Genomic DNA, 26,953 nt, shown 5'->3' with positions numbered 1-26,953 from the left:
TGCTGGTATTAGTTCACTAGTAAGTAATGACTTTTCTGTATTGAGAAAGACAGATGACTTATTAGATGTCAGAGGCCATCTGAAACATTTTCAACTCAGCATTTTTAATAGCTGTTCTTTCTTTGATTTGTTTTCCTTTTTTCTCTTGTTTCCCTTCCTCCAGCTAGCATGCACTTTTTTGTCCCCCACCCCCTCCTTTCTCCTTTCCTCCCTCAGTCATCAGCACTTCTGTGTATCTTTTGTATGTTTCGGCTGTATGATATCCACTAGTCCTTGGGAACCATAGACAGTTTGTAACTTTTCCGGCAGTTGTACTCCCTGGACTTCCTGCAGAGGACATATGTGGGTATGAATCCATCCTTTAAAAAATACATCTCTGTGTGTGTGTATGTGTGTGTATACATGCTGGACTGTGTCTGGGGCCAGCATATACTCCTGACCTCATGGGCAACTTTTTTTAATCCTCTGACTGCTGTCCACTTTGGGGGTCTTTGGATGACCTAAAACAGTCTCTCTTCCCTCCTTTTCACCTACTGTTAACATGGATTCAGTATGTTACTCTACCAGACTCCTTGAACGTCATTTTGTTGTGCTCAGAGTCTCAGAAAAGTCTATTGATTAAATGAACATCATTCAAACAGAAATGTCAATGTTGGTACAGTCCACTTATATAGTAAAAATGGACATTGAGTGGGGCAGTATCATGTTGCTATGTCATTGTGCCTAGCACATACCAGATGTTCAGTGAATATTTGTTGTATTAATGAATGTCCACTTAGATGATAATTAGGAGTTTCAGTGGGTGGGATCATTTTAGGAGCAGTGAGTAAGACAGACATTCCTCTAATGGAAACATGCATTCTAATAAGGAAGGAGACATGCAAACAAGATAGACGTCAGAGAGTGATGAGTGCTAGGCTGAGGTTTGAGGTAGGGTGATGTGCTGTTTGTTAGGGAGGGTGTGACCAGGGGGTCAGGGAAAGCTCTGATAAGACGGTGTTGAAGGCTGCGATCTGAGTGACAACAAGGAGCCTGTCAAAGGAAGATCCGGGGTAGGTGAGATTCAGGTCAAGAGAGCAGACAGTGCTGAGGCTTTGGTGGGTCTGTTCAGTGTGTGACTGAGGCAGCAGCCAAAACCAGCCCCCTACCGCTGTGGGAAGCGGCTCACTGTGGCATGCTGTGGGGTCAGAGAGGTGCACAGAGCCAGACCAGGTGGGACCTTCTGCCCCAAATAAATCCACACTCCTTAATTTGATTTGCAGTGGGAAGCCTTTCGAGAGTTTTAAGTGGGGGCATGGCTCAAATTTTTAACATATCACTCTGGCTGGTGTGTGGAGAATGGACTGTAGAGAGGCAGAATAGAAACTGCAGTGGTATGTACTGGGTATTTGCATTTTAAGGATTTTTTTTTTTTTTTTCAAGAATTCACCGGAGCTTTGGATGGGGAGTGTAGCTTGCTTGCTTTTACTCGTTGTGCTGAGGAAGAGACTTCTGGTTGCTTCCCTTATTGATTCTCTCTCTCCTCTTACTAACAAGATGCTTGGTTTTTAGCTGTGTGTACTGCCACCCCCTCCTCCCTTGCAGCTAGGACCTAGGCGTGGCCATATGAAAATATCATGGGGAACTTCCAGAGAGTTGTTTTAAAAGGGATAGGTGTTTCTTTTTTGTTTTCTCCCATTCTGCTGCATGGAACTGGTTGTAATGGCTGGAACACCAGCATTTCTGTTGGATCATGAGGACTGGGGCCACATGCTAGAGATGGCAGAGCATAGAATTGGAAGGAACTTGTGTCTCTGATGACCTTTTGGAGCTTCCATGCCAGCTCTGGACTGGCATACCTTTGGATATCTTTTATGTACCTTTGGACTTCTTTTATGCAAGAGAGATAAACTTGTATCTTGTTTAGGCCATTGATAATTTACTGTTTTGTTTTTGTTCCAAACATAATCTTGATACAGGTATTCTTTTGTAAAAGACTTAACAGAATAATGAGAATAGTAGTATTTGGCATTGTCTATGTGCTCATCACTGTTCTAAATACTTTACAAACGTTTTCCCTTAAATCTCACTAGAATTATTTAGTACTTATATCTAGGACTCCATGGCACAGAAATGTTTAGTAACTGGCCCCAGGTGACAGAGCAGTAAACTGTAGGACCTGATTTCAGCTCTGGTTCATTTGAGTCTAGACTCTTCCTGCATTACTTTGCTAGACTGCCACATTCTTGGCAATGACTCTGAAACCTCTTTTTTCAATCATTTAGAGGCTAAGGCCAGAGGGATGATTCAGCAGGCAGATTGGTGTCATGTATCTGTCAGGGCAGGCAACTGCTGTAACCAAAGTTCCAGGGCTTAACGCAATAGAAACTGATTTATCACTGACATAAAATCCAACTGATTTTTGGGATGGAGAGAGGTTGTGTTCCACACAGTGACTCAGGGACCCAGACTCTTTCTGTCCTTTCCCACTTCCTTCTGACTCCCTTCTCCCTGTGACTGGGGCCTTAGAATTCTCTGCTGGAGGCTTTTCACTGGTCAGCACAGAGAGGAAGAGGGAAAATGTGGAAGGGACTCTCTGGGAAGTTTTGATGGGCCAGGCTTGGAGGAGGCATATGTCACTTCCCACCCTCTGTTGGCTGGAACTCAGTAATACGCAGGGAGGCTGGGAGATGTAGCTCAGTTTCATGCCCAGGACGTAGAGTAAATAAATTGGGATGAGCACACAGTAATCTCTGCCCCATGTGCCTGTTAGGAGTTGGGGTTCTGGCATCAATCCCCTTGCATTTATATCCCTGCCTTGCTGTTTATTAGCTGTGTGACCTTGAGCAAGCCACTTAACCTCTCTTTTACTGCTGTTTTTTGTGTGTACACTGGAGATAAGAGCAGAGCTATTTGGGGGATTAAATGAGTTAATGTGGGGTGTACAGTCCTTAGAGCAGCGTCTGAGACATGGGAAGTGCTCTGTAATTGTGAGCTGTCTTTACGTTAAGACAGGGCACTTTCCTCAGACCTAAGTTTGTGAATCTCTTTTTGAAGATAATTTTCTTATTGAGCCCTGGTGTGGATGTGTGCCACAGAAAATACTTTGGGGGGCCACATATCCCATTTGAAGGGAAACTGGTGTGAGAGTGCCAGGGGTCCTGGGACTTGCTCTTCTCTCTCCTGTGTAGATGCTGTCAGCCTCTCTGGAAGGGCCAGTTAGGACTGCTTCCTGATCTGTAGGTGGAGTTGGAAACTGAAGTCTCATGTCCAGTCTCTTGTCCGCTGTGAGGAAACTGGCCCAGGCAGTTCCTCCCGCTCGGATCCCTTCTAGGACAAGCAAAATCTCACCTGCTGCTGAAGCCCCGGCTCAGTGTCACCTCATTCTTAAAGCCCCGGCTGGAGCCCGCACAGCACTGCTTCCTCCCTTCACTGTGATCTTCTAGTCCAGCACTGATGCCCCGTGTCGCATGGGGATGCATCAGCTACAGACTGCGTCCAACCAGAAGGAAGCTTCTTGAGGGCACATGTCCACCTTCCTCTTCCCCTTGTGCCTCGTTTCCTTTGTATACAGGGGAAAGCCCTTCATAAATGCTTGTTGAGTTCAAGTATTCCTTTTACTCTCTACATACATGTGGAGTTTTGTGAATGTGGTCTTTACTCTGAACCAGTGCCAGATAAATTGGTAGGTAGTTGGGAATAAAAATGAGTGGATTCTTTTTTATTTACACTGTTTAATATTCGTGTGGGGATTTTGGACTTCTTTCAGCTCAGCGGTTGTAAAATTCTGTTTTAATTTCTGCCATTATCATAAACAGCATCCTCTGGTTATTATCTGGGTAGAGGATGCTGCAGCCTAGGACTCTGTTGAATTAAGATGAAACAAATGACCAGGGGAGGACATAGAATCATTGTCATTGTTGCTTTGCAGTTCATTTCCTTAGCTAGGAAGTCCACTCGGTGACTGGTGTTGGTACAATTCACCTGTGGGTTTAGGGTCCCATCTATGCACGTCTATCTGTTTTTGGTAACTCACAGGAAAGTTCTCACCTTTCTCTCTGAGTATTTGTATATACACACATCTATAAAAGTAAAATTACCAGCAAAATCACTGAAGATAAAGGTTAGCAAATCCTGTTCATGGAAACTGCAATATATAGTTTAAACAGGAAATGGAGTTTAGTTATTAAGCTTGTGTAGATTCCTTGGTATACTGAATATTTCTTGTGGTTCTATTATTTGTATTTTATTCTCAAATATTTTAAGAAGATAAGCTTCTAAATTCACTTTGGGGCTCCGTGTCATCAAATCTCATCACCAGTCACTTAGATCCCTAATTAACTTATACTCTGTAGACCCATTTCTTTGCTTCTATTTCTCTCCACTCTCTCTAATGTGCTGTGAGTTACACTGGAAGGAACAATAAGATTTAAGAGAAGAATTAATTTAGAAAGTTAGGAATAGAAGAGATAAGGGAAAATGAGAAAAAGCGGCTTAGTATTTTGTCTTGTAAATGGCTTTCCTCTCGTAGGCTAAGAAGCCCATTTATCCAAGGAGAGGAGGAATGTTAATGAAATAGATCATGAACATAGCTATTACAGTAATGAATTTTAACACTCACTTTGTTATGTGATATTTTATTTATGAGCTCCTTGATCATTCAGATAAAGACAAGAAGTTTATGGCACTAGATTATGTCTTGTTTTCATAAACATATTCAGTAGTTTAATAAACATAATTTATTTTTTTCTCCTTAAAAATAAGCAAAATTTATGAGAGATTATCTTAGGGTTAATGAAGTCTAACATTAAGGAAATATTACCCTATAATATTGGAGCCTTCAGAGCTGGAGTTGTAATTGCTTAATGCTTTTTTCTACAGGCTATTTTTATAAAGTACATGCTTTGTACCATTAATCCAGTTTTTACAAGTTACACTTAGACCAATTCATTGGGAATTATGTATCCATGTTTATATTTTTCAGTCACTGCTTTCATTAAAAGATGTAGTAAAGAGTTGAAAATTTAATGTAGAAAGAGGGGGGAAAAGATAATTATGTGTATTTGCTCGTGGGAAGGTGCAGCGCATATATTATCACCGCTTTCCGTCTTTGAAACCAATTCCCCCTTGTGGCTGTCTTCACTACAGGTGAGAATTTAGTGATTGGTGGTCCCCAGGAGGACAGAAATGTAAATTCCTATTGAAAGCCGTCAATAGTTAAAATTTGGAGCCCCATTAATATAGTTCAAGTCAGAATGCACTTAAGTAATGAAAAGCCCAGACGGTGGCCTGGAGTTTCCCCTTCCTCCATCAGGCCTGCCAATTAGCCCAGAGTAATGGATGCCCAGACCCCAGGACAGGACTGAGAGTGGCTGGTAAGGGCAGCCGGGGAAGTGCACTATGGATTTTGGTCATGTGTATTTGACTGTGTCAGCTCATTCTTTTTTGAAACTGAATTTAATGTGTTGAAAATACCCTCTTGATGAATTAATGAACTAAAAAGAGGTATTGATATTCAAATAGCGGTGGAAGCAAAGCCTCCCGTCACCATCATCACCCTTCTTTGGCCCATCCCCATATTTTATAATAGCCTAGCATGGGCAGAGTGGAAAGGAATCTTTGCTGGTTTCTCATTCCTCACTGCTGATGGGTAGATATAGAAGGATGAGGGTGGTGGATAAAGACCTCAGCTCCATCAGTGAATCTTTCCATCTACAGATAATGCTTTACTGAGTTTTCCCCACCCCTTTTCATGCTGGCCTTTGTACTATTTTAATGTTCTTTGGCATCAAGGTAAATATGTTCCTGGGTGTGTATTTGTGACAGAGAAAAATCAGGGATCGGGGAAGTTGTATAGACTTGAGTTGTACTATAGGCTCTGTGAGGAGGTATGTGCTGTCTTGTCCCTCACTCTGGAGAACTAGAGTTTGATTTGATCATTCATTCATTTAGAAAAATAGTCATTGAGAATTCAGTGAGAAATTTTGTTGCTATGGACCTAAGGATCCAATTTTTAAATTATTTTATTTTTTTTTAAATTATTGAAATATAGTTCATTTACAATGTTGTGCTACTTTCGTGTGTACAAGAGAAGTGAATCAGATATACATAAATGTGTAAGGCTCTTGTGTGTTTGGAACTCACTGTTTAGGTATGTTCAAACAGCATTTAGAAGTTAAAGAAGCATTCCTCAAAAAGTTAAAGATAGGATTACTGTATGATCTAGCAGTTCCACTTCTAAGTATATATCCCCCCAAATCGAAACCAAGGACAAGAACAGATACTTACACACCCATGTTCATAGCAGCATTATTCATAATAGTTAAAAGGTAGAAACAATCCATATGTCTGTCTGATGAAATGATAAAATGTGCATGTACACACAGTGGCATACTCCTCAGCCATGAAAAGGAAGAAGATTCTGATACTTGCTATAGTGTGGATGAGCCTTGAACATATGCTAAGTGAAAGAAGGCAGATTCAAGAGGACAAATGTTGTGTGATGTCATTTATATGTGGTGGCATTCATAGAGACAGAAAGTGGAGCAATGGTTACCACTGGTTGAGAGAGGGAGAATGGGGGGGTTATTGTTTAATGGGGACAGAGTTTCTGTTGGGGATGATGAAAAAGTTCTGAAAATGAACAGTGGTGATAGTTGAAAACAATGTGAATATATTTAATGCCATTGAACTGTACATTTCAGAATGGTTATGATAGTAAATTTGATGGTATGTATAATTTACTGCAATATGAAATGGAGGACTATCTGAGAAGGAAGTGTGTTAGGAAAATTTATTTCCCCTAAAATTATTAGGGGAAATTATTTTCCCTAAAAAATTAGTTCCCCGAGGTTTTGGCATACCTTTTTGAAGGATATCAAAGTTTTGCTTCTCAAAGAGCAGTAAGTGAATAGGGTAATTAGGTGTTCTTTTTAGTCACTAGGTAAGTGTCAGAGTCATGTTTAATAAAGATGTGCAATGCCTGGATTCTTGATTGGAGTGTTAACACAGAGGCCTGTGTCCCATTCATTTTGTAAAATGTTATTGGTTTTGGAGCTGGATCACCTGGATTTGAATCTTGGCTCCCCCAGTTACCAGCTGCTATGCTTGAACAAAGTACAAACTTCTCTGAGCTACAATTATCTGTAAAATGGGCTTAGTAAGAATATCTGTCTTATAATAATGTGGGGATATTAAATAAGGCAACACAGATGAAGTTATTAGAATACACAGTACATAGTAAACCCTCAATAAATGTTAAATGTTATTATTATTGTTTGGATAACTAACTGTGTATAATCTCAACTATGATCAGATTCATCAAAAACTCCAATGTAACCTGTTCATCTACTTTCTACCACTGTCTTTACCAGAGAGGCTCCGTTTTATGGGCAGTGTTAATTTGACCAGAAAGAAGGGACACCTCATTTCTTCCTACCAGCAAAGAATCTGACTCCCTGAAGGAATTACCATCTATTTTACTTCAATCAGCTGATGGGTGTGCATATATTATCCCATTCTTATTTAAATTTTTAAATTTTGCCAGAATGCCCAGGAAACAGGGTATCTTGGATAATTTAATTTTCTGACTAACCAACGTCTACAAGATACCACTTTCACTTCAGGTTTTATTTGTAAGAAGTTTTTCTAAAATCTGGCAATGACCTTTGTTTCCTTAGAAGGTATAGTGAATAATAAAATTTAATTTTCCCTTGACAATGAAAGATTTCAGAACCATTTCAAAAAATCTGTTCATATTGGCCAGAAATATAAATGTTCAGCTAGAATATTGGGCTGCCTGTATACTGAGTCAGGACTGTCCAAAGAGAGATTTTTTTTTTTTTCAAAGACAGATTTTTAATAATGCCCTTTAAAAAACACAAACTCAGTCTTTGTAGCTTTCCCTTAAAATTAAGAATATGGGCAAAAAATCATGATTGCTAGTTTTGGATATAGTTTTCTTCTTAATACATTTTGGGAAGATCTTTCTCATCACAACCCTTCAAGTAGTCACACATAGTGGGTGTTGCCTTGAAAAGAATAACTGCTTTATTATCAGAATCAAGGATGAGACTGAGGAAAATGTTTAATACCTGGGTAAACAAGAGACACCCAGTCTAGTATAATAGAGCTAAAATAAGAAATCTTTCTTATTTCTCCATGCAGCAAGTTCTATCCAATTTCAAGTCAGTATAAATGTTTTTTTTTGGGGGGGAGGGTGGGCTGAGTTGGGAGAGGAATCTAAAGCCTGGTTGGGAGGAGTGTGTTGCATTGGATAGAGCATTGGGATTGGGGAGATTGAATTCCAACCTTAGTCCCACCTTGCTTGGCTGTGTGACCCTGGATGGCTGGGGTCCTCTCTGAACCTCAGCTCTCTCTAGCTGAAGGTGCAAAAGTGCTGACTTGATGCTTTCCAAAGTGCCTTCTGCTTGAACATGTAGACTGAGGATTACTGTGAGGTATCCAAGTTGCTGTCTACCTTTACTCTTTCATAGTAGTTTGGAGCCTTCTGAAACCAAATGTCAATGAGTCTGGCTTCATAGAGTTGTTGTGCGAGGGGCTGGCAGAAGACTCCAGATTCATTTCAGCCTTGCTTTCCCTGTTCTTCTTCAGTTTCACTCCTGCCTGGTTTATTTTCTTCCCCTCTTTCTTCAGTCTGCTTATTCCTTCCTGCTCTAGGCTCCTCCTCAGCCCGTCTCGATTATTGATTAGAAATCACCAAATAGTTTCTGTAACCATGTCATCAGTGACTGCCAAGGCTCTTGTCATTATTCCAGCCACACAGGGGGAAAATGACTGGGGGAAAATGGCATTTTCCAGCTCAGGTGCGAAGCATTCTAAAGTGTGGCTTAAGCTGGCGCTTTTCACTTAAACCTCTTCTGAAAGTGCTTATGCAAAAGCAGCCGACTCCAGCCAGTGAACTATTTCCCAGAGCCCCCAGCTTAGATTCTCTTAATTTTCCATATTTCTTGAGCTTGCCCTTGCTGCTTTCCTGCCTGATGCACGCTAGAGAGGAAGTACACAAAGGAATTGTGCAAAGTTTGGAAGCAACTGGCAGGTGGGTTTGCATTTTTCCAGGTTAATTCACTTGATGAAAAGCTGCTGTGGGTGATGTGTCATATATCAAAGGCAGGGCATCAGTAATCTTTGCTCAAGGGCACGGCTAACAGACAGATAGACGGGAGAATGAGATGGAAAAAAGCAACTCATCCTTTTCTGCTAACACCACGAAGGAGATAAAGGAAGATTTATGAGTCATCTCGGACCACATACCAGCAAGCAGCATACCGTATTTTTCACATGTTCCCAAAATTGGTGGTGGAAGGCAGTATGCTTGTCACAGTGTCCATCCGGCCTTTTTGAAAACAATGGGATCCTTGAAGTCTCTAGCTGTGGAGTCAGCTCTTTGCCCGCCCTGCAAAGAGGTGTTAGAGTGTGTGTGTCTGTGGGTGTGTGTGTGTGTGTTCAAAGCATCTCTGCCCTCTCTAAGCACATGATATCATGATCTGTAGTTTAATAATGTGACCTCTACAGAATAAAAAATAAGATTCCCTGAAACAGACATGACTGATTTGCAGGCATTTAGATGGTGACTCGGTAAAGACTTTTTCAGCTACCTCTCACCTAGTGAATTTCACTTTGGTGATAGGCAGCCTCACATAGTAACTGCTTTGTGGTATAAGGAAGCTGAGGAGATGATTCTGTTGTTTTTCTTTTCCTTTCCTACTTCTCAGATGAGTCAACCCCTGCGGGATACAACAAAGATTTGCAGCCCAGGTTGATTTGAATGGGCCATTTTGTGTGGAGTTAACCAGAACACTCGTTCCTGGGAGGGCTCAGAGCTTCTTTATTCAGGCAACCAGGCAGCTGACTCGGGAAGTGTTGTGTAGAACAATTGATGGGAGTGGGAAGAGGTTTCTTAATATTCCTCTCCCCCGCCTTGAAAAAGGCACCTGGATTGCAGCTGGATCACGCCTGGGACTGTGACTATTTACTTCACATAGCAGTTTAAAAAGTATGGTGAATTAAAAACAAAGCCAAACAGATTTTGAATTTCTTCTAAGGCCTCTGCAGTATGCTTTTTTTTTTCTTTTTGAGAGGCACACAATTAACATTCTGTGCAGAAGGGCATGATTGATTCTGCACAGTGGTGGCTATATGAGCAAACCTCATTTAGACAGCTGAGTGAAATATACAGGGTAGAGGAATTTATGGGACCCAGAGACGCTCACATGCAGAATGAAAAGGAGCCACTTCCCCTCTCCTCTCCAGCCCCTGTGTCCCCATTCTTCACGTGCTCAGAATGGCTTCCCTCCAGCCACTGGGGTGCCCCCTCGGTGTGGTGGTGCTGAGCCTGACATGACCCGGCAGAGAAGATGGAATGCCACTTCATCATGCAGCCCTCCTGTGGGAAGCATGGAGTGTGTAATCAGAGAGACAGGAGGAGCTCTCAGAATCTGTTATGTGAGGCTGACAAGGTGAGGAGGTGGATAGTGGTGGCTCTAGGTTCTACACCATATCCTGAAAAACAGCTTGCTTCTGCACTGACCTTCGCAGGATAGACTGTTGGGAGGCTTGAGTGTCTACCTCAAAACAATACAGGCCACTTTCTTAGAAAAACCACCAACTTTGTTTTGCAAAGGAAGTTTAGGAATCAATTTGGGCACATGCACCCAAGTATCTGCCACATAGTAGGTCCTCTGTAAACAGTTGCTGCACTGAATTGACTTAATTCTCATGAGGATGTGGCTCTCACAAGAGGAAGCACTTTTATCCATTCTCTTGGCTGTCTGATCCCCAGTGCTGTGGGTAGCATCCTGTATATAACATTTGCTCGATAAGCATTTGTTGCAAGAAATGAAAGAATGAGCTCTCAGATTGATGTTTGGTAGTCAGGGTTTCTCATTTCCCTTGTGGCTTATATGTAGGATGGCTCTCAGCTAAGGTAGAAAATGAAAGGGAAGTTTGTCTGTTTTTTGTTTTGAGCCCCTCCCTGGGGTTCAGATCCTTTTCTATTGCTTTGTACCTGACTTTCATGCACCTGCTAGGGTCCTCTGCTAGGCTCACCTTTATGTTTTGATTTCTTAAACCAAATTCATGTCCATTTAATGACTCTGTCTTAATGCTGCCTGGAAGACTGATAACATTTATTCATATCCCAGTATAAATTCGGGTATGAATTATTATGATTTCTACTTCAAGGAATAATTCAGATTTTTAAGAAGCTTCTTTTCCTGATCTATTTGTCCTTTGTGTTTTTGGTACCTGTGGTAGACTTTAAAATGTCCTTCCCCAAGGTGTGAAATTTTAGTCCCTTGAACCTGTAAGCATTACCTTACATGGCATTAAGTTCAGGTCCTTGAGATGGGGAGATTATATCCTGGGTTATTTGAATAGGTTCTAAATTGAATCACATATATCCTATGAGGGACTTCTCTAGTGGCTCAGGGGTAAAGAATCCGCCTGCCAAGCAGGAGATACAGGTTTGGTCCCAGGGTCAGGAAGATCCCCTGGAGGAGGAAATGGCAACCCATTCCAGTATTCTCGCCTGGGGAATCCCATGGAGAGAGGAGCGTGGAGGGCTACAGTCCATGAGATTGCAAAGAGTTGGACACGACTTAACAACTAAACCACCACCACCATCCTTAGGAGGGGGAGGGGCAGAAGGATATTTGATCCATTCACAGAGAAGGTGATGTGATGGCAGAACAGAGACAAAGATGCTGGCTTTGGAGATTAGAGGAGGTGGCTGCAAGCCAGGGAGTGCTGGCAGGTGTCAGAAGCTGGAAGGGGCATGGAACAGGTTCTCCCCGAGAGCTTCTGGAGGGAGTGTGGCCCAGCTGAAATCTTGATCAGGCCCAATGGCACTGATTTCAGACTTTTTTGCCTCCAAAACTGTGGAAGAATATATTTCTGTGGTTTGGTATCCCAGTGATAGGAATCTCATACAGCCCCTAATGGCCTAGAGGCTGAATGGATATCAGCATTGGGCAGCTCATTTGCACCCGTTGCTATACTTTATAGGTGGGGCCCATAAAGGACAGAAAAGGGGCAAATTATTCTACAAATAGCCTTAGTAATTTCTCTGCTGTGCTTTATCATTATTGTATTCCCTTAAGAACCTTGTACTTTGGGTGGATAATAATCACCCCATTATACAAGTGAGGAAACCACCAGGTTGAAATATACTTAAGATATTCACTTAAGATATTCAGTAAACTTAAGATAATAAGTTTAACTTAACTTATTATACTTAAGATATTCAGTAAACACTGGAGTTTGTATTTGAATGTAAATATTCCAGATCTTACTCCGGTGGGTTCCTCCTGACATGCTGTTAATTTTCATTTCTGTTCATGTACCGTTTTTCAGAGTCTTGAGCTAAAGTCAGACACAGGCATTTCTCTGCTTTGTCCCTATTCTTTGATTGTAGTCCCTCAGTCTCAGCTTCTGTTACATTAAGTAAACCTCACTGAACCTATAAAAGTCTACTGTTATGTCAGAGTGTTGACTCTGATAGCCAGGTAGCTCTTTGGGGTTCTTTAGTGTAAAAAGCTGGAGAAGGAAATGGCAACCCACTCCAGTGTTCTTGCCTGGAGAATCCCAGGGACGGAGGAGCCTGGTGAGCTGCCATCTATGGGGTCGCACAGAGTCGGACACGACTGAAGCGACTTAGCAGCAGCAGTGTAAAAAGCAGCTGTGTTATATAGTAAAATGCAATGGGGTGTGTGTGTGTGTGTGTGTGTGTGTGTGTGTGTGTGTGTGTGTGTGTGTGTGTGATCGGCGTTGGGGAGAGAGGGAGATTTGGAATAAATGTGTAGGTATAATTGTGAGTTGCAAACTAAAAATCCTTTTGTTGTTCTGTCACTAAGTCATGTCTGACTCTTTGTGACCCCATGAACTGCAGCACACTAGGCTCCCTTGTCCTTCACTATCTCCCAGAGTTTGCTCAAACTCATATCTGTTGAGTTGGTGATGCCATCCAACCATCTCATCCTCTGTTGCCCCCTTCTCCTCCTGCCCTCAATCTTTCTCAGCATCAAGGTTTTTTCCAATGAATCAGGGTTATAAGTTTTTTTTGAACTACTAAACATAACTGGTCTCCTAGACAGCCTTTTTTTTCAGATAGATAGCTTTTCTTGAACCAGCCAGTGCTTGCAATTCAGACCTGAGATATCAGTGTTGAAAGAACACTTACTCTGAGGAGAAGTCAGACTTAATGGAAGCTGGAACTCATCAGGGACGGGCCAAGTGTGCATGTCCTATGAAACCTGTGGGATTTGAGGGAGTGTTTTGATTGCAGAAACTGCAATCAGAGGTTTGTTGCAGCCTTCATGCTGTCAGATGGGGGAAATTTAACTTTGAGTACAGCTACTCGAGACACACAAATCACCATCTTCACATGTGGCAGTCTTTGTCACTTCCAGCAAGTTACAAAATTATGTCAGAGGAGTGGAGTGTAATACCACTACTTGGATGGTTACTTACAAGAAAAACGTTCCAAATCTGAGAATTATTAAGAAGTGAGAAAATTCCTTAATTGCAACAAGTTACCCACTGCACAGAAAGACTCTGTGGCAGAAAAAGTTGGCAGTGTTCTGATGATCAGATTGAACAACTGGAAGACTCCTATTCAAACTACTTTTCGAGTAATAAAGCTAATAATTTTTCTCACAGACTGCTGCGATAGCCATAATTCTGTTTTGTTAAGATGTCTGTTCTCTATACTTGACTGAATATGCACATGCTTATTTTTGGCCCATTATAATTATAAATAATGTGTGCATGTTAACTGTAGTTTTCAAATTTTTTGTCTTTTATTCCTTTTCTCCTTTTATTTTTTATGAAGTGTCTTTCTCCCTGTATTTTAAAGTTTTTAATACATCAAAAATGGCTAAGTGACATTAATCTTTGTTTTCAGTGGCTCATGCCAGGCAGAGCACCTTCTTCCCTATTTTCTTTATCTTGTGTATCTATTTGATCAAGAGCTGCATTATAAACATTTAATTTAAAAATTTACTGAAAAACATTGTTTCCATGGTGGTAGTGGTTGAACTCTACATTTAAAGATGGTTAAAATGGAAACTTCTATTATGTATATCATACCACAATTGAAAAAATAGTTATATGTACACAGTGAAAAATGTAAAAGGTATCAACAACAAAAAAATCTTTTTCCCCCGACAACCTTCCCTTTCCCAGAAGCCACCATCACTAACAACTCTTGTATAGCCTTCCAGAAACTTGACGTTTCTATTCAAGCATAGAATTATGTTTTGAAAGAATTGTGTAATGGGAAAATAAAGCCAGATTGGTTCTGTGCAGGCTAGCGTAGGGAAGGGGAGGGAATGATGGATGAGAGAGGGAGATGGGTGGGGGAGGTGAGATTGGTGTTGACCAAGTTCTAATTCTGAACATTTGTGTAAACCCTTCTCCATGGTCTCACGCCATGCTGTTTCATCAAGGGTTAGGGAGTGGAATTGGGAAGTTGTGGGAAGCCAGGAAGAGAATGTGAGTTCCAGAGCTGTTGTTTGTTGTGGTCCAGAGGGAGAAAGCTGTGAGTAATGGGGCGCAGTTAAGCAGAGAGGAATTTAGGCTGGGAAAATCAGGACAGATTTCACAATGGGGAGAGTGTGTGGACATATCCCTGGGGAGGTAAGGGAAGCCTTGCCACTGGAGGGGCTGGAGGCAAGACTTGACACAAAGCATGAGAAAATGGATGACAGGGAACCATCCCTGGGGGTTGGTGCAGTGACCTTAATCAGGCTCTTTCCTGCCTAGCTCTGGATTCACTGATTCAATCTCAAATGATCCAAGGGAGAGGAACAATTGCTTGGAAAATGGCCTTAGGGAATGATGGCTATTGACAGTAGATATCAAAAGACTCTCCCATATAAATTAGCTCCATCTATCCATCCATCCATTTACTCACCCATTCATCCATCTATCCATTGTTCATCCATTTAGCATATAGTTTTTTAATGTCTACTAAGTATCTGTATTGAAGGTACTTTGAATAGGCTGATGAGAAAAGTCACTTATACTGATACTTGTGGATCAGATGGAAAGAACTGGAGATAAACATTTCAGACACATGTGAAGGCCACAGGGTATGAGAAGGTTCAGCAAGTTTGAGGACCAGAGATAACCAAGTGAAGAGATTGAAAGAGGTTTAAGATGAAGAGGCAGGCAGGGGCCAGATTTCTCAGGGTCTGATGAGCTCTGACTGCAAATTGGAATTTTATTCTAATAGCAATGGGATTTGAGTATAGATCTAGGCGGGCCCATTGCTTCTGCTTTCAGACTTCTCTTTATACCTTCTAGTCTCCACTTTTTGCAAGTCAGTTGTGGTTGTCAGAGATCAAGAAGGTCTTTGGACACTTTGATACAGAATCAACCAGGTCTGTGAAAGGCAAGTGTGGGAACACAGTGAGAGTGGGAAAGATATTTAGGCTGTCTTGTAGTTCTGCTTTTGCTTTAGGTGGTCAGGATCTTCCGGAGGAGTCCTGTAGTATGAAGATAATTATACTGGAGAAGGATCACCCAAGGTGAACCAACTGAAATGGAAAGCAAAATGTAATAGCAAATATCAGGGAAATTTTGGAATTTGATCTTAAAAGCTGAAACTCAAAATTATGTATATATGTATATATATTTTGTATCAAAAATATTTTCAGCTGTAATTGCAGCTATGGTATAATTCTTAGAACAAAAAATTCAACAATTAAATTTTTCCCATCTTTTTTCTTATAAAATTACATACTTGCCCCATGTCTTTTACTTTGTTGTTGTTGATTAGTTGCTAAGTCTGTCTGACTCTTTTGTGACCACATGGACTGTAGACCTCCAGGCTCCTCTCTTCGTGGGATTTCCCAGGCAAGAACACTGGAGTAGGTTGCCATTTCCTTCTCCGGGTGATATTCCCAACTCAGGGGTCAATCCTGTGTCTCGTGCGTTGGCAGATGGATTCTTTACCACTGAGCCACCTGAGAAGCCCATTTTTACTTTACGTTTGTTTTCATTGTCTGATCATAAGAGTTGTTTATATGAGCCTTTATTTGATATTTAAGTTGGTCTAATAAAACTCCTGTTGTGTTTGCTTCTTCATTTTCTCTTTTTTAGTTGGTCTAAGAATGTAAAATAAGTGATTCTGAGTATAATTTGAGCATTTTTCCGACATCACTCCAGTTGAGTTCATGAAACCCCACATTATTTACAGAAGTTTTCACATCATTTTGTAGCTGATTTGCACTAGGACCTTATATAACTTTTGAGTATCAGACAGGATTAAACTGTTGATACAAGCATCAAGGATCGATACTACTTGAAAGGGATGTTTGAGTGGGAACCAGTTTTATAAATGGTCAGTTCAAAGTGAATCTTTTCAAGATATGATGACTTTTGTTTCTTTATGCAAACTCAAATGGAAAGTACTCAAATAGCAAATACTTGGATAATGTGTTATCTAGCTTTGGAAAGGCACAAAGTGTACAGAATACATCACTGGTTTTCAGTATCCTATATCTAGGCTAATACAAAACTAGTTTGTATCTAGTTGAGTTTAGGTCTGAATATATGATGTGCTTGAGTGGAGGACACATTTCATAGCTGGAGTACCCCCTCTCCTCCGTGTACTCCACTTATGGGGTAGGAGCAAGTGGGGTAGAGTCAGAGCTGCATGGATCAGGCACCTTCACCATAGAAAGCACCTTGGAAGTTGAGCTGAGCCTCCTGGAAATTGATGGGTCATGATCAAGTTTAAGAAAGTGTTCCATCATGTAATATAGACATATTCAGAAAATATTGAGAATGTTAATATTCATTGCATCACAGTCTCACCAGTATTGATATTGTAGGCTGAAAATTCTTTGTTGTAGGTGGCTGCCTTGCTCATTTCAGGACTTTTGGTTGCATCCCTGGTCTCTACCCACTAGATAATAGGAACACATCCTCCTGTCCTTTGTGACAAAACAGAGACATCTTCAGATATTGTCAATTGTCCCTTAGAGGGCAAAGTCCCTCCTGGTTGAGAACCACTGATTTCAGGGTAGCACCGAGGGTGTAATGGAAAGGTTGTAATATGCCAGGTAGATGAAGGGTGTGGCCACTTCCAGTTCTGACTGAGTTGATGGGCTCTTTTTTATTATATTGTATTTTTTTAAACTGAAGTATAGTTGATTTACAGTGTTGTGCAAATCCTTGCCGAACAGTAAAGGAACTCAGTTATACACATACATACATTGCTTTATACATTCTTTTCCATTATGGTTTATCACAGATATTGAATATAGTTCTTTGTGGTATACGTTAGGACCTTGTTGTTTATCCATTCTAAATGGAATAGTTTGCATCTACCAACCTCAAACTCTTAGCTTATCCATCTCCCTCCCACCCTCCTCCTTGGCAACCACAAGTTTGTTCTCTGTGTCTAGGAGTCTGTTTGTGTTTTTTAGATAGGTTTATTTGTGCTGTATTTTAGACAAGGGCTTAATTTCCAAAATATACAAAGAATTAATACAACTCAATAACAACAACAAAACAAGCCAATTGAAAAATGGCAGAAGACCTTGGCAGACATTTCTCCAAAGAAGATATACGGATGTCCAGTAGGTGCATGAAAAGATAATCAACATCACTAATAATTAGAGAAATGCAAATAAAAGCTACAGTGAGGTACCACCTCGTACCAGTCAGAATAACCATCATTAAAAATTCTACAAATAGCAAATGCTGGAGAGGGTGTGGAGAGAAGGGAACTGTCCTACACTCTTGGTGGAAATGTAGTTGGTACAGACACTGTAGAAAATAGTATGGAGGTGCCTCAGAAAACTGAAAATAGACCTAGCATATGATCCAGCTGTCCTACTCCTAGGTATATACCCAGACAGTGTTATAATTCAAAATGAGGCATGCGCCCCTGTGTTCATAGCAGCACTATTCACAATAGCCAAGACATGGAAACAGCCTAAATGTCTCTTGACAGATGAATGGATAAAGAAGATTTGGTACATATACACAGTGGAATACTACTCAGCCATAAAAAAGAATGAAATAATGCCATTTGCAGCAATGTGGATGGACCTAGAGACAATCATAGTAAATGAAGTAAGTCAGAAAGACAAATACCACTTTATGGGCTCTTAAAATAAGCGCGGTTGTGGGAACCAGGGGTGGGAGTTTCTAACTCATACAATGATGAACCCATTAGGGTCCCTCCTGTTTGGGTTTGAGAAGCAAGTCTAGTGAGAAAAGGACCCTGGGAACTTTAAATTCCAAGTCAGATGGGGCTCTGAGAAGCAGGCAGAGAAGCAGTTCGGAAGGAGGAGTCAGATGGATGCTCTCCATGTTTTGACCTGAAGGAAACCTGAGGTCCAGGCCTTTGTTTGGGTCACTCCTTTCAGTTCACCCTTCCCCTCTATTTGCTCAGCCTTTAGGCCTCTATTGAAGCTGCCTCTCCTACTGTAAATACCATTGGGACTTCTTTTTATCTTTCTAAATATGATTTTACCTTTAGGATCCAACTGAAATTCTAGCTCTTGAGTGGGTCAAGAGCTTAGTTCCTCTGGCTCAAATTTAGTTATTCCTGCTCTAACCTTGTATATTACTTATTTACTTACTAGTAGCTCTCATTTGAGCATTTAATTCAAGACTTTTTTCATTATTTTAAGATTTTGTACACCTCTGTTGTCCCCACAATAAGTTTGCAAGCTCGTCTGAGTCTGTATCTTCTATTATATCCTTCATGTTACATAATGTAGCATGAACTCAGTAGGTTCTCAGTCAATTCTAAGTGAATTGCAGTAAATTGCAGTAAATCAGCTTGTTCCTCTGCTCAGCATTGTTTGTATCCTGCAGATCCTCTCCACACACTTGAGCCACAGCTCTTTAAATAGTTTAAGAAGACAGCACATTGTTTGACAGTTCCACAAACATAAAAAATAATTTAGCTCACACTTAATTTTTATCAGAATGTAAGCTTAATATTTTCAAGCATTGCAATTTTATTTTTAAGTTCTTACATTCTTTCTGTTTCTCTTAATGTCATTCTGGCTTCAAAGGGTATAATTTTGAAATGATGAGTACTGTTGGACTTGTTAGTATTTCTTCTTTTGTGTATATAATGTTTCAAGAACTGTTGATGGCTAAATGTCATTTTTATACTTTTTAGATTCATAACAGTTCAATTCCACTCCAAAACAATTAATAATATTATGTATCTTAGAAATAGATGTCATGTATCTTCTGGTGCGTATGACATATTGTTAGATATTTTAAGTTAAAAGTTCTGTATCCAGTCCAAGTTTAGAAAGATGAGGAGCAGACTGTTTCATAGACAAGCAGAAGGATATAGTAAATTTATGACATAGTAAATTTATGACAAAGCATATTACCATAACGTAACCATGCTTGGAAAACTGTGAGGCTTCTCAACTAAAAAAAATAATAATAAAATAAACCAGTGATCAGTAGCCTATCTCAAACACTTTTTTTTTTTTGCTTTATTTATATCTGGTTTCATTCTGAAAGCAGCAAGACAATCTGACAAGTCAAAGGAGAAGATATTACCACTAAATACAAACTACTCCAGGCAGTTTTCCCAGATTCTTGAGAGACTCTTTCTCCAGTTCAGACATACTGGCTCTTTGATTTTTCAGAACTTAAGCTGGGATGAAAGCTCTCCATAAAGGGTCATTGTTTTCAGAATGAAGCTCTCTGGGCTGGAAGGAAGCAGAGCTCTCAAGAATGGTGTCAGCAGTGGTGGTAGGGGCGGAGGAGGGCCCGGGGCCCAGCCCCACTCAAGAAGTGTGGTTCATCTACCTGTCCACTGGGACTAGCTGGACATCACTTTGTGGTTTGATCTTTGTCTTCAGAGATTTTGTGAGTCCCCCCATTCCCCTTTCTCCCCACCTCCTACCCTCCTACCCCCCACCACTGATGGGGGCCCAGCAATGACATTAGGTCTGTTCAGTTGAGGATTTTCTAATATACTTTCATAAAGGTCAGATTCAGCCTTTACTATTCTTTAGGTCTGTCCCACATGTGCACTGGATATTTTCCTCTTGTTACACATTTTGAGATCTTTGGTTTGCCAAAATGTAAGTGACAACTCTGTGCTTATTCTAGCGGTGTTTTATATTCAAGTATCAGAAAGTTCCCCAGTAGTCAGCATCAGCTGTGGTGTCCTATGAGGGGCTTTCAGCACAGCTTGCGTGGACCCCCCTCCCCCACCATGGATGAGTTGTAGGAATGAGGTGATAATCAGTCCTTGTACATGGGGAAACCTCCCAAATTCCAGTGAGTTGGGTCTCTGCTGGAGGGGCTCCAGAGCCATCTCTTGATGACTCCACAGAAAGTCCTGTTGTTCCTACTTTAGTTCTTCTGGCCTTGTTCATAGGAAAGTTCCTGCTTCTCTTTGAAGGAACTGTCTTTTTAGGAGCTTTAGGAATCCCTGGAAGTCTCCAGCATAAGGTAGAATTCGAAATAAGACAAGCACAGGCCTCAAGGATCTGGCAGAAGATTCTGAGGCAGGAGAGCCTTGTAGAAACACATACTTCCTGCTCCCCTCAGAACTGCCTGGGAACTGGAATGCTGCACCAGCTATGGATACCTAGCTGAGGACCTCAGTTTCTGAACCAAAGACTTATCATTGCTTTAATGTTGCCTCTTTTCCTTTGCTATTGATGTAGTTAGCCCTGCCCAAAACTCAAGGAGAAGTGGAGAAGAAGTTTTTTAAAACTACCTTTTCTATTATTCATTGACTCAGGGCCATATCTGTTCAGCAGAAAAACATTGTGGACCAAAGATAAAGCAAGTGTTTTATTCATTTTTCACTTTTTTCTTTCTTGAGAATCATGTACTTCTGATCCTCCAAAGAACTCACAGAGGTGATTTAGTTTAGTAGTTCTCAAAGTTCTAGAAATATTTTGGAGGCCTTTTAGGGCAAGAAGGATGCTGGTCCTCCCTCAAGGCTTTCTGGAGTTTTCCTGTAGTCTTTTGGCCTGGTATTGGAGAAGAGCTGCTACATGTCAACATGAGCCTGAAATACAACCTTCTTATTTTACAAAGAGGAAGACTGAGGTCCATGGGCCAGAAGGAACTTAAGACAGCAATTTTGGGATTGTTACCTATTTCATATTTGGCAATGTACCTGCCATATTTTCCAAAAGTGCTACTTTTAGATTCATATTCTTATCAGTTACCAGAGGTTATTTTCCCGGAGTAAATGATTTGGACACTATTAGCAAGGGAATAGCATGCTGTACATTATACACTGTCTTAAAGAGAAGAAAAGTTCCTGTCTCCTGTTTGCATATCTGCACCTGTTTAAACCTTTCCATAGAAAAGCCTGAAAGGTAAACAGTTGGTTTTGGAGCAGCTATAACGTGGTATTGTTTAACATGGCAGCTTATTGATGATTGTCTTTAATTATGGCCATGCTGTCAACCCCTGAAGTCCCTGCTCTTTGTTGTTGATCTGATATGACGTTTGAGGTTTTCAAAGCTGCAGAGATGAAAGAAGTAACCGTCAAATAATGCTCGTTCCGATGTGCTTGAGGAGGGAGGAGGGGACATTGCCCACAAGGGCTGAGAGTCTGGGAGAGAGCGCCATTGCCCTCTCTGCTTTTGATGACAGCGTAGGGTGCAAAGCCCTAGTTTACTCTCTGTTTATGGTGGAGCAGGGCCAACGCTGGAGGAAACTGAAATGATTTATTCAGTAATGGGAAATAAGCGAGGGGTTTGGGTTGCTGATCTTCTCAGGGCTGGTGAGAATGCTGTCTGTCTCTTGCCTTGAGCCATTTTTACACTAGAGATGTGAAGCTCAAAAGAGACCCATCAGGGCTTTCTGGAACCTCTTCCCACCCTCTTTGATATCCTTTGCCTTCAGTGTGTGTGTTCCGAAGCCCTCAGAGCTGTGGGACTGCGTGTTCCTGGGCCCTCAAATGCTCCTGCTGTTCTGGGCTCTAAGCCTGGGGTAGTCCCATCTCAGACCAAACGTGTTCACTTAGGAGGTTGCTCTGTCCAGCTTCTGTTACTGTTAAGGTGTGTTGTCACCAACTTTCTCCTGCGTAGTTTCAGTTCAGTCGCTCAGTTGTGTCTGACTCTGCAACCCCGTGAACTGCAGCACACCAGGCCTCCCTGTCCATCACCGACTCCTGGAGTTTACCCAAACCCATGTCCATTGAGTCGGTGATGCTATCCAACCATCTCATCCTCTGTCATCCCCTTCTCCTCCTGCCCTCAATCTTTCCCAGCATCAGGGTCTTTTCAAATGAGTCAGCTCTTCTCATCAGGTGGCCAAAGTATTGGAGTTTCAGCTTCAGCATCAGTCCTTCCAATGAACACCCAGGACTGATCTCCTTTAGGATGGACTGGTTGGATCTGCTTGCAGTCCAAGGGACTCTTGAGAGTCTTTTCCAACACAGTTCAAAAGCATCAATTCTTCGGCACTCAGCCTTCTTTATAGTCCAACTCTCACATCTATACATGACTACTGGAAAAACCATAGCCTTGACTAGACGGAGCTTTGTTGGCAAAGTAATGTCTCTGCTTTTCAATATGCTATCTAGGTTGGTCATAACTTTCCTTTCAAGGAGTAAGCGTCTTTTAATTTCATGGCTGCAGTCACCATCTGCAGTGATTTTGGAGCCCAGAAAAACAAAGTCAGTCACTGTGTCCACTGTTTCCCCATCTATTTGCCATGAAGTGATGGGACCAGATGCCATGATCTTAGTTTTCTGAATGCTGAGCTTTAAGCCAACTTTTTCACTCTCCTCTTTCACTCTCATCAAGAGGCTCTTTAGTTCTTCCTCCCTTTCTGCCATAAGGGTGGTGTCCTCTGCATATCTGAGGTTATTGATATTTCTCCCAACAATCTTGATTCCAGCTTGTGCTTCCTCCAGCCCAGCGTTTCTCATGATGTACTCTGCATATAAGTTAAATAAGCAAGGTGATAATATACAGCCTTGATGTACTACTTTTCCTATTTGGAACCAGTCTGTTGTTCCAAGTCCAGTTCTAACTGTTGCTTCCTGACCTGCATATAGGTTTCTCAAGAGGCAGGTCAGGTGGTCTGTTATTCCCATCTCTTTCAGAATTTTCCACATTATATTGTGATCCACACAGTCAAAGGCTTTGGCTTAGTCAATAAAGCAGAAATAGATGTTTTTCTGGAACTCTCTTGCTTTTTCGATGATCCAGTGGATGTTGGCAATTTGATCACTGGTTGCTCTGTGTAGGGGCTGCCCCTTATATTTGTGGCTGCTGGATCAGTTCCCTGCTTCTGCTACTAGTTTCTTTTGTTGAAGGGCTGTCTCTTTAGCGTCTATTTAAGTTGTAAGCCCCTCTGCCAGATACTGTTTTGGCTGGAGGCTTACTTTTCTCACCTCCCCTCCTTCCACTTGAGAGACAGTATAACCTCATGGCTGAGTACATGGACTCCTGAGTCAGACTGCCAGGATCTGACTCCTGGCCTTGAGACTTACTAGTTCTGTGATTTGGGGCCAGTTAACCACTCTGGTGGAGAAGGCAATGGCACCCCACTCCAGTACTCTTGCCTGGAAAATCCCATGGACAGAGGAGCCTGGTAGGCTGCGGTCCATGGGGTCGCTAAGAGTCGGACACAACTGAAGTGACTTAGCAGCAGCAGCAACCACTCTGGGTTTCAGTGACTTCATGGTAAGATGGTGATAACAAGAGCATCAGTGTTATGTAATTGTGAAGACTAAATAAATTCATGTATAGGTAAGATGACCCTTAGAATAGTGCCCAGTACAAAGTAGTACAAAGCATTTTGTAACACATACATATTATATAACTTATGCTATACCATCAATAGCATATAATTTATTATCATGCCTTTGTACAACTGTGAGTAAGCTTTGCTGACCCATCTGGGAAAGCGGTGTGATAAAGAGACCACTAGTTGTTTATTTATGGAGGGATCCACCAAATCCTCAGAGTGGAGATGAAGCCCCCTTGTTTTGGGTCCATTTCTTAAATATTTCAATGGCTGTTTCTCCTCTCTCTGCTCTGTGCATGTACCAGCTAACTTTAATACTGGCCCACTAATTCGTTGTTGGAGGCCAAATCCCGTCTTAGTTATAGGAACTTTCCACGGGTCCAGCCTTCCGTCAGTGAATATGCACCTTTGGTCGGTTTGCAGTAGGTGCCTTTGGTCAGTTTGGCATTGTGCTGACTGCTGTGCAGTTTATAGAAATAGGATAAGGCATAGTCCTGTATTCAGAGAGCTTTCCATCTAATTGAAGGACCAAAGTAACTCTCCTAGAGTCTTTAAGAGCAAAACCAAGTTGGTTAAGGAGATTAGCCAGTCCATCTACTATCTTGGAAGAGATTTCCAAGAAATATACTAATATTAATAGTATCTAAAAGAATGGACTAGGGAAAAGGGAGGAAATGCTTGGGGGTCATCAAGACCAGTGGTGAAAATCATGGTTGTGTGTCATCTTAGCTTTCATCTTGCCCCAGAAGAGAAGAAGATCCAGGTCGGAATACCTTGGCCTGTTTATAGGAACAAAGGGAGTTCACCTTTACCCAGTAGAGGCTGTGATCAGGACACTCAGCTAAGCATGTCTCTGGTTTCGTTTATTCCTCAAAGGCACTTGTGGAAAAGGTGGTATTTACTCCCTTCTTCTAAAACATAAGAGAACTAGGGCTCTATGATAAAAAGTGACATTCAAAGCATTGTAGCTGTTGAGTTAAAGGTACTCAAAAATTGGGAAATTTTAGCCTAAATCAGTATGACTTGAAACCTGGTGTACTTTTGGAGGAGAGGGGCACTAGCTACTGTTTTTCTTGGTTCACTTTTGGATGAATGTAGCTGGAAAGCATTCACATTTGACCCCTTTTCTCCCTCTTCCCTGCCCCAATAAAAGCAAGAACTAACTCACACTGGCCACCGCATTGTCCTCTGAGACCTGTAGAGAAAACAGCGATGTTATCAGCAAAGCCTCATGACACTCCCCAGGGAGCACACGAAACCTCCCAAATAGTCGTATCCAGGCCAAGCAAAGCTCTGGGAGAAATTCCTGGGACGCTCAGCATGAGCCACCTAAAAGGGCTTTTGAGCAAAAATTGAACCCAAATGAAAACATTGCCTGTCAGCCCTGGGCTTGTAAACAGTGTTTGGATTGCGGGATGAGGGCACAGGACTTGAAGTAGTAGCCAAGTCAGACTGGGCTCTGCTGTTGTAACAAATTAACCCTGAAATCTCAGTGGCTTCACGCCACAGAATTTGATTTTCTGCTCACTGTATATGTCCAGGGAGGGTTCATGTTTGGGAATTCTGCTTGGCATGGTCCTTCTGGGATCTGGTTCTGAGGTTAGGTGACTGCACCACCTGGATCCTGAAACTTCCAAGGTTGCATGGGAAGTGAAGGTGTAAAGGTGTTAGTTGCTCAGTTGTGTCCAACTCTTTGTGACTGTATGGACTATAACCTACCAGGCTTCTCTGTCCATGGCATTCTCCAGGCAAGAATAATGGAGTGGGTAGCCGTTCCCTTCTCCAGGGGATCTTTCTGACCCAGGAATTGAACCTGGGTCTCCTGCATTGCTGGTAAATTCTTTACCATCTAAGCCACTATGGAAGCCCTTTTAGTTCAGTTCAGTCTAGTCTCTCAGTCATGTCCGACTCTTTGTGACCCCAGGAACTGCAGCATGCCAGGCTTCCCTGTCCATCACCAACTCCAGGAGCTTGTTCAAACTCATGTTCCATCAAGTTGGTGATGTCATCCAACCATCTCATCCTCTGTCATCCCCTTCTCCTCCTGCCTTCAGTCTTACCCAGCATCAGGTTTTTTCCAATGAGTCTGTTCTTTGTGTCAGGTAGCCAAAAGGAAGCCCTTTTTAGAGTGGGTTAAATATTGCCTCAAATGTATCCCAAATACATGCCTCCCTGGAACCTCAATGTGAGCTTATTTGGAAATAGTGTCTTTGCAAGAGAGAGAGAGGATTCTTAAGAGATCTTGGATGGATCCTAATTGTACTGCATTTAGGGTGAGATTTAAACCCCAAACCAGTCTTTTCATGAGAAAGGAGAGGGAAATTTGGACACAGACACAAAGAGGGACGAAGGCCCTGTGAAGACAGAGGCAGCGTTTGGAGTGATGCTGCCATAGTCCAAGGAACACAGAGTTGCCAGAAGCTGGAAAAGGCTGTGAGGGATTCTCCCATAGAGTCTCTGGACGAACTGTGAGTCTAGTGACACCCTGACTTTGGACTTCTGGTCTTCATCAAGGTGAGAGAATAAATTCCTATTCTATCAAGCCACCAGGTTTGTGATAATTAGTATAGATAACTAGGAAACAAATATAGAAAATCTGCACTGATGTTTTTAAGAGCCAAGCCTGGGGGTGGCTCATACCCCTTTATTCTTATATTTACCAGAATCCAAGCTAACTGTCAGGGAGGTGTTGAATGTTGTCTCTGTGCCCCGGAAGAGGAGAATGAAGGAAGACTTGGTGAGTGTGAGCATTATGCTTGCCTCACTTGTGCTGGAAGTACATACAGGGAGCAGGGGGCAGGGATGTGGAATAGAGAGCCACCCACATTCACAGATGGTTTCAGGAGCCAAAGCAGGCTGGCTGAGGGAGAGAAGGCAGAAAGCCGGAGGACAGAGCTCTTAGCTCACAAGCGGGTGATCCGTGGTTGCACCAGAAGCCATAGATAATGCAACAGTAGGGTCAAGCAAGAAAGCAGGCACCCACATCAGCAAATTGGGTGTGAAGGGCAGGGTCAGAGGCTAAGTGTGAAGCCAGAAGTGCTGCTCAGTCGGGGCAGCTACTCACAGAGCAAGAAAGCAAGCAAGACTACCAACTCCCCTCCCCGAGGGAGTGTTGGAACACTCTCTCACGGCTGTGTCTCCAGTTTCTAGCACAGAATAGAAACTGCAAGCATGGCAAAGGTTCACGGGTCCAGCCTTCCATCAGGGGGATGTTGCTAAACCACTGGCCGTACCA

At 41.9% G+C, this 26,953-nt stretch overlaps 1 protein-coding gene across 3 annotated transcripts in view; it reads left to right on the top strand.

Annotated features, from left to right (window-relative positions):
* LRMDA (leucine rich melanocyte differentiation associated) overlaps positions 1-26,953 on the top strand; it is a 1,119,641-nt gene that overhangs the window by 340,118 nt on the left and 752,570 nt on the right. The window contains exon 1 of one of the 3 annotated variants that reach the window (XM_043476455.1): positions 8,970-9,037. The exons of the other annotated variants lie outside the window; for them this stretch is intronic. Within the exon in view, the coding sequence (XP_043332390.1) occupies positions 8,979-9,037 (59 nt within the window). The 5' untranslated portion in view covers positions 8,970-8,978. Of the gene's footprint in view, positions 1-8,969; positions 9,038-26,953 lie in introns of those variants that run through there. 3 annotated transcript variants of the gene reach the window in all.

The sequence above is a fragment of the Cervus canadensis genome, chromosome 8 (genome assembly GCF_019320065.1).
Source record: "Cervus canadensis isolate Bull #8, Minnesota chromosome 8, ASM1932006v1, whole genome shotgun sequence".
NCBI classification, from domain to species: domain Eukaryota; kingdom Metazoa; phylum Chordata; class Mammalia; order Artiodactyla; family Cervidae; genus Cervus; species Cervus canadensis.
Note: the sequence above shows the minus strand (reverse complement) of the source record. Positions and strands in the feature narration are given on the sequence as shown.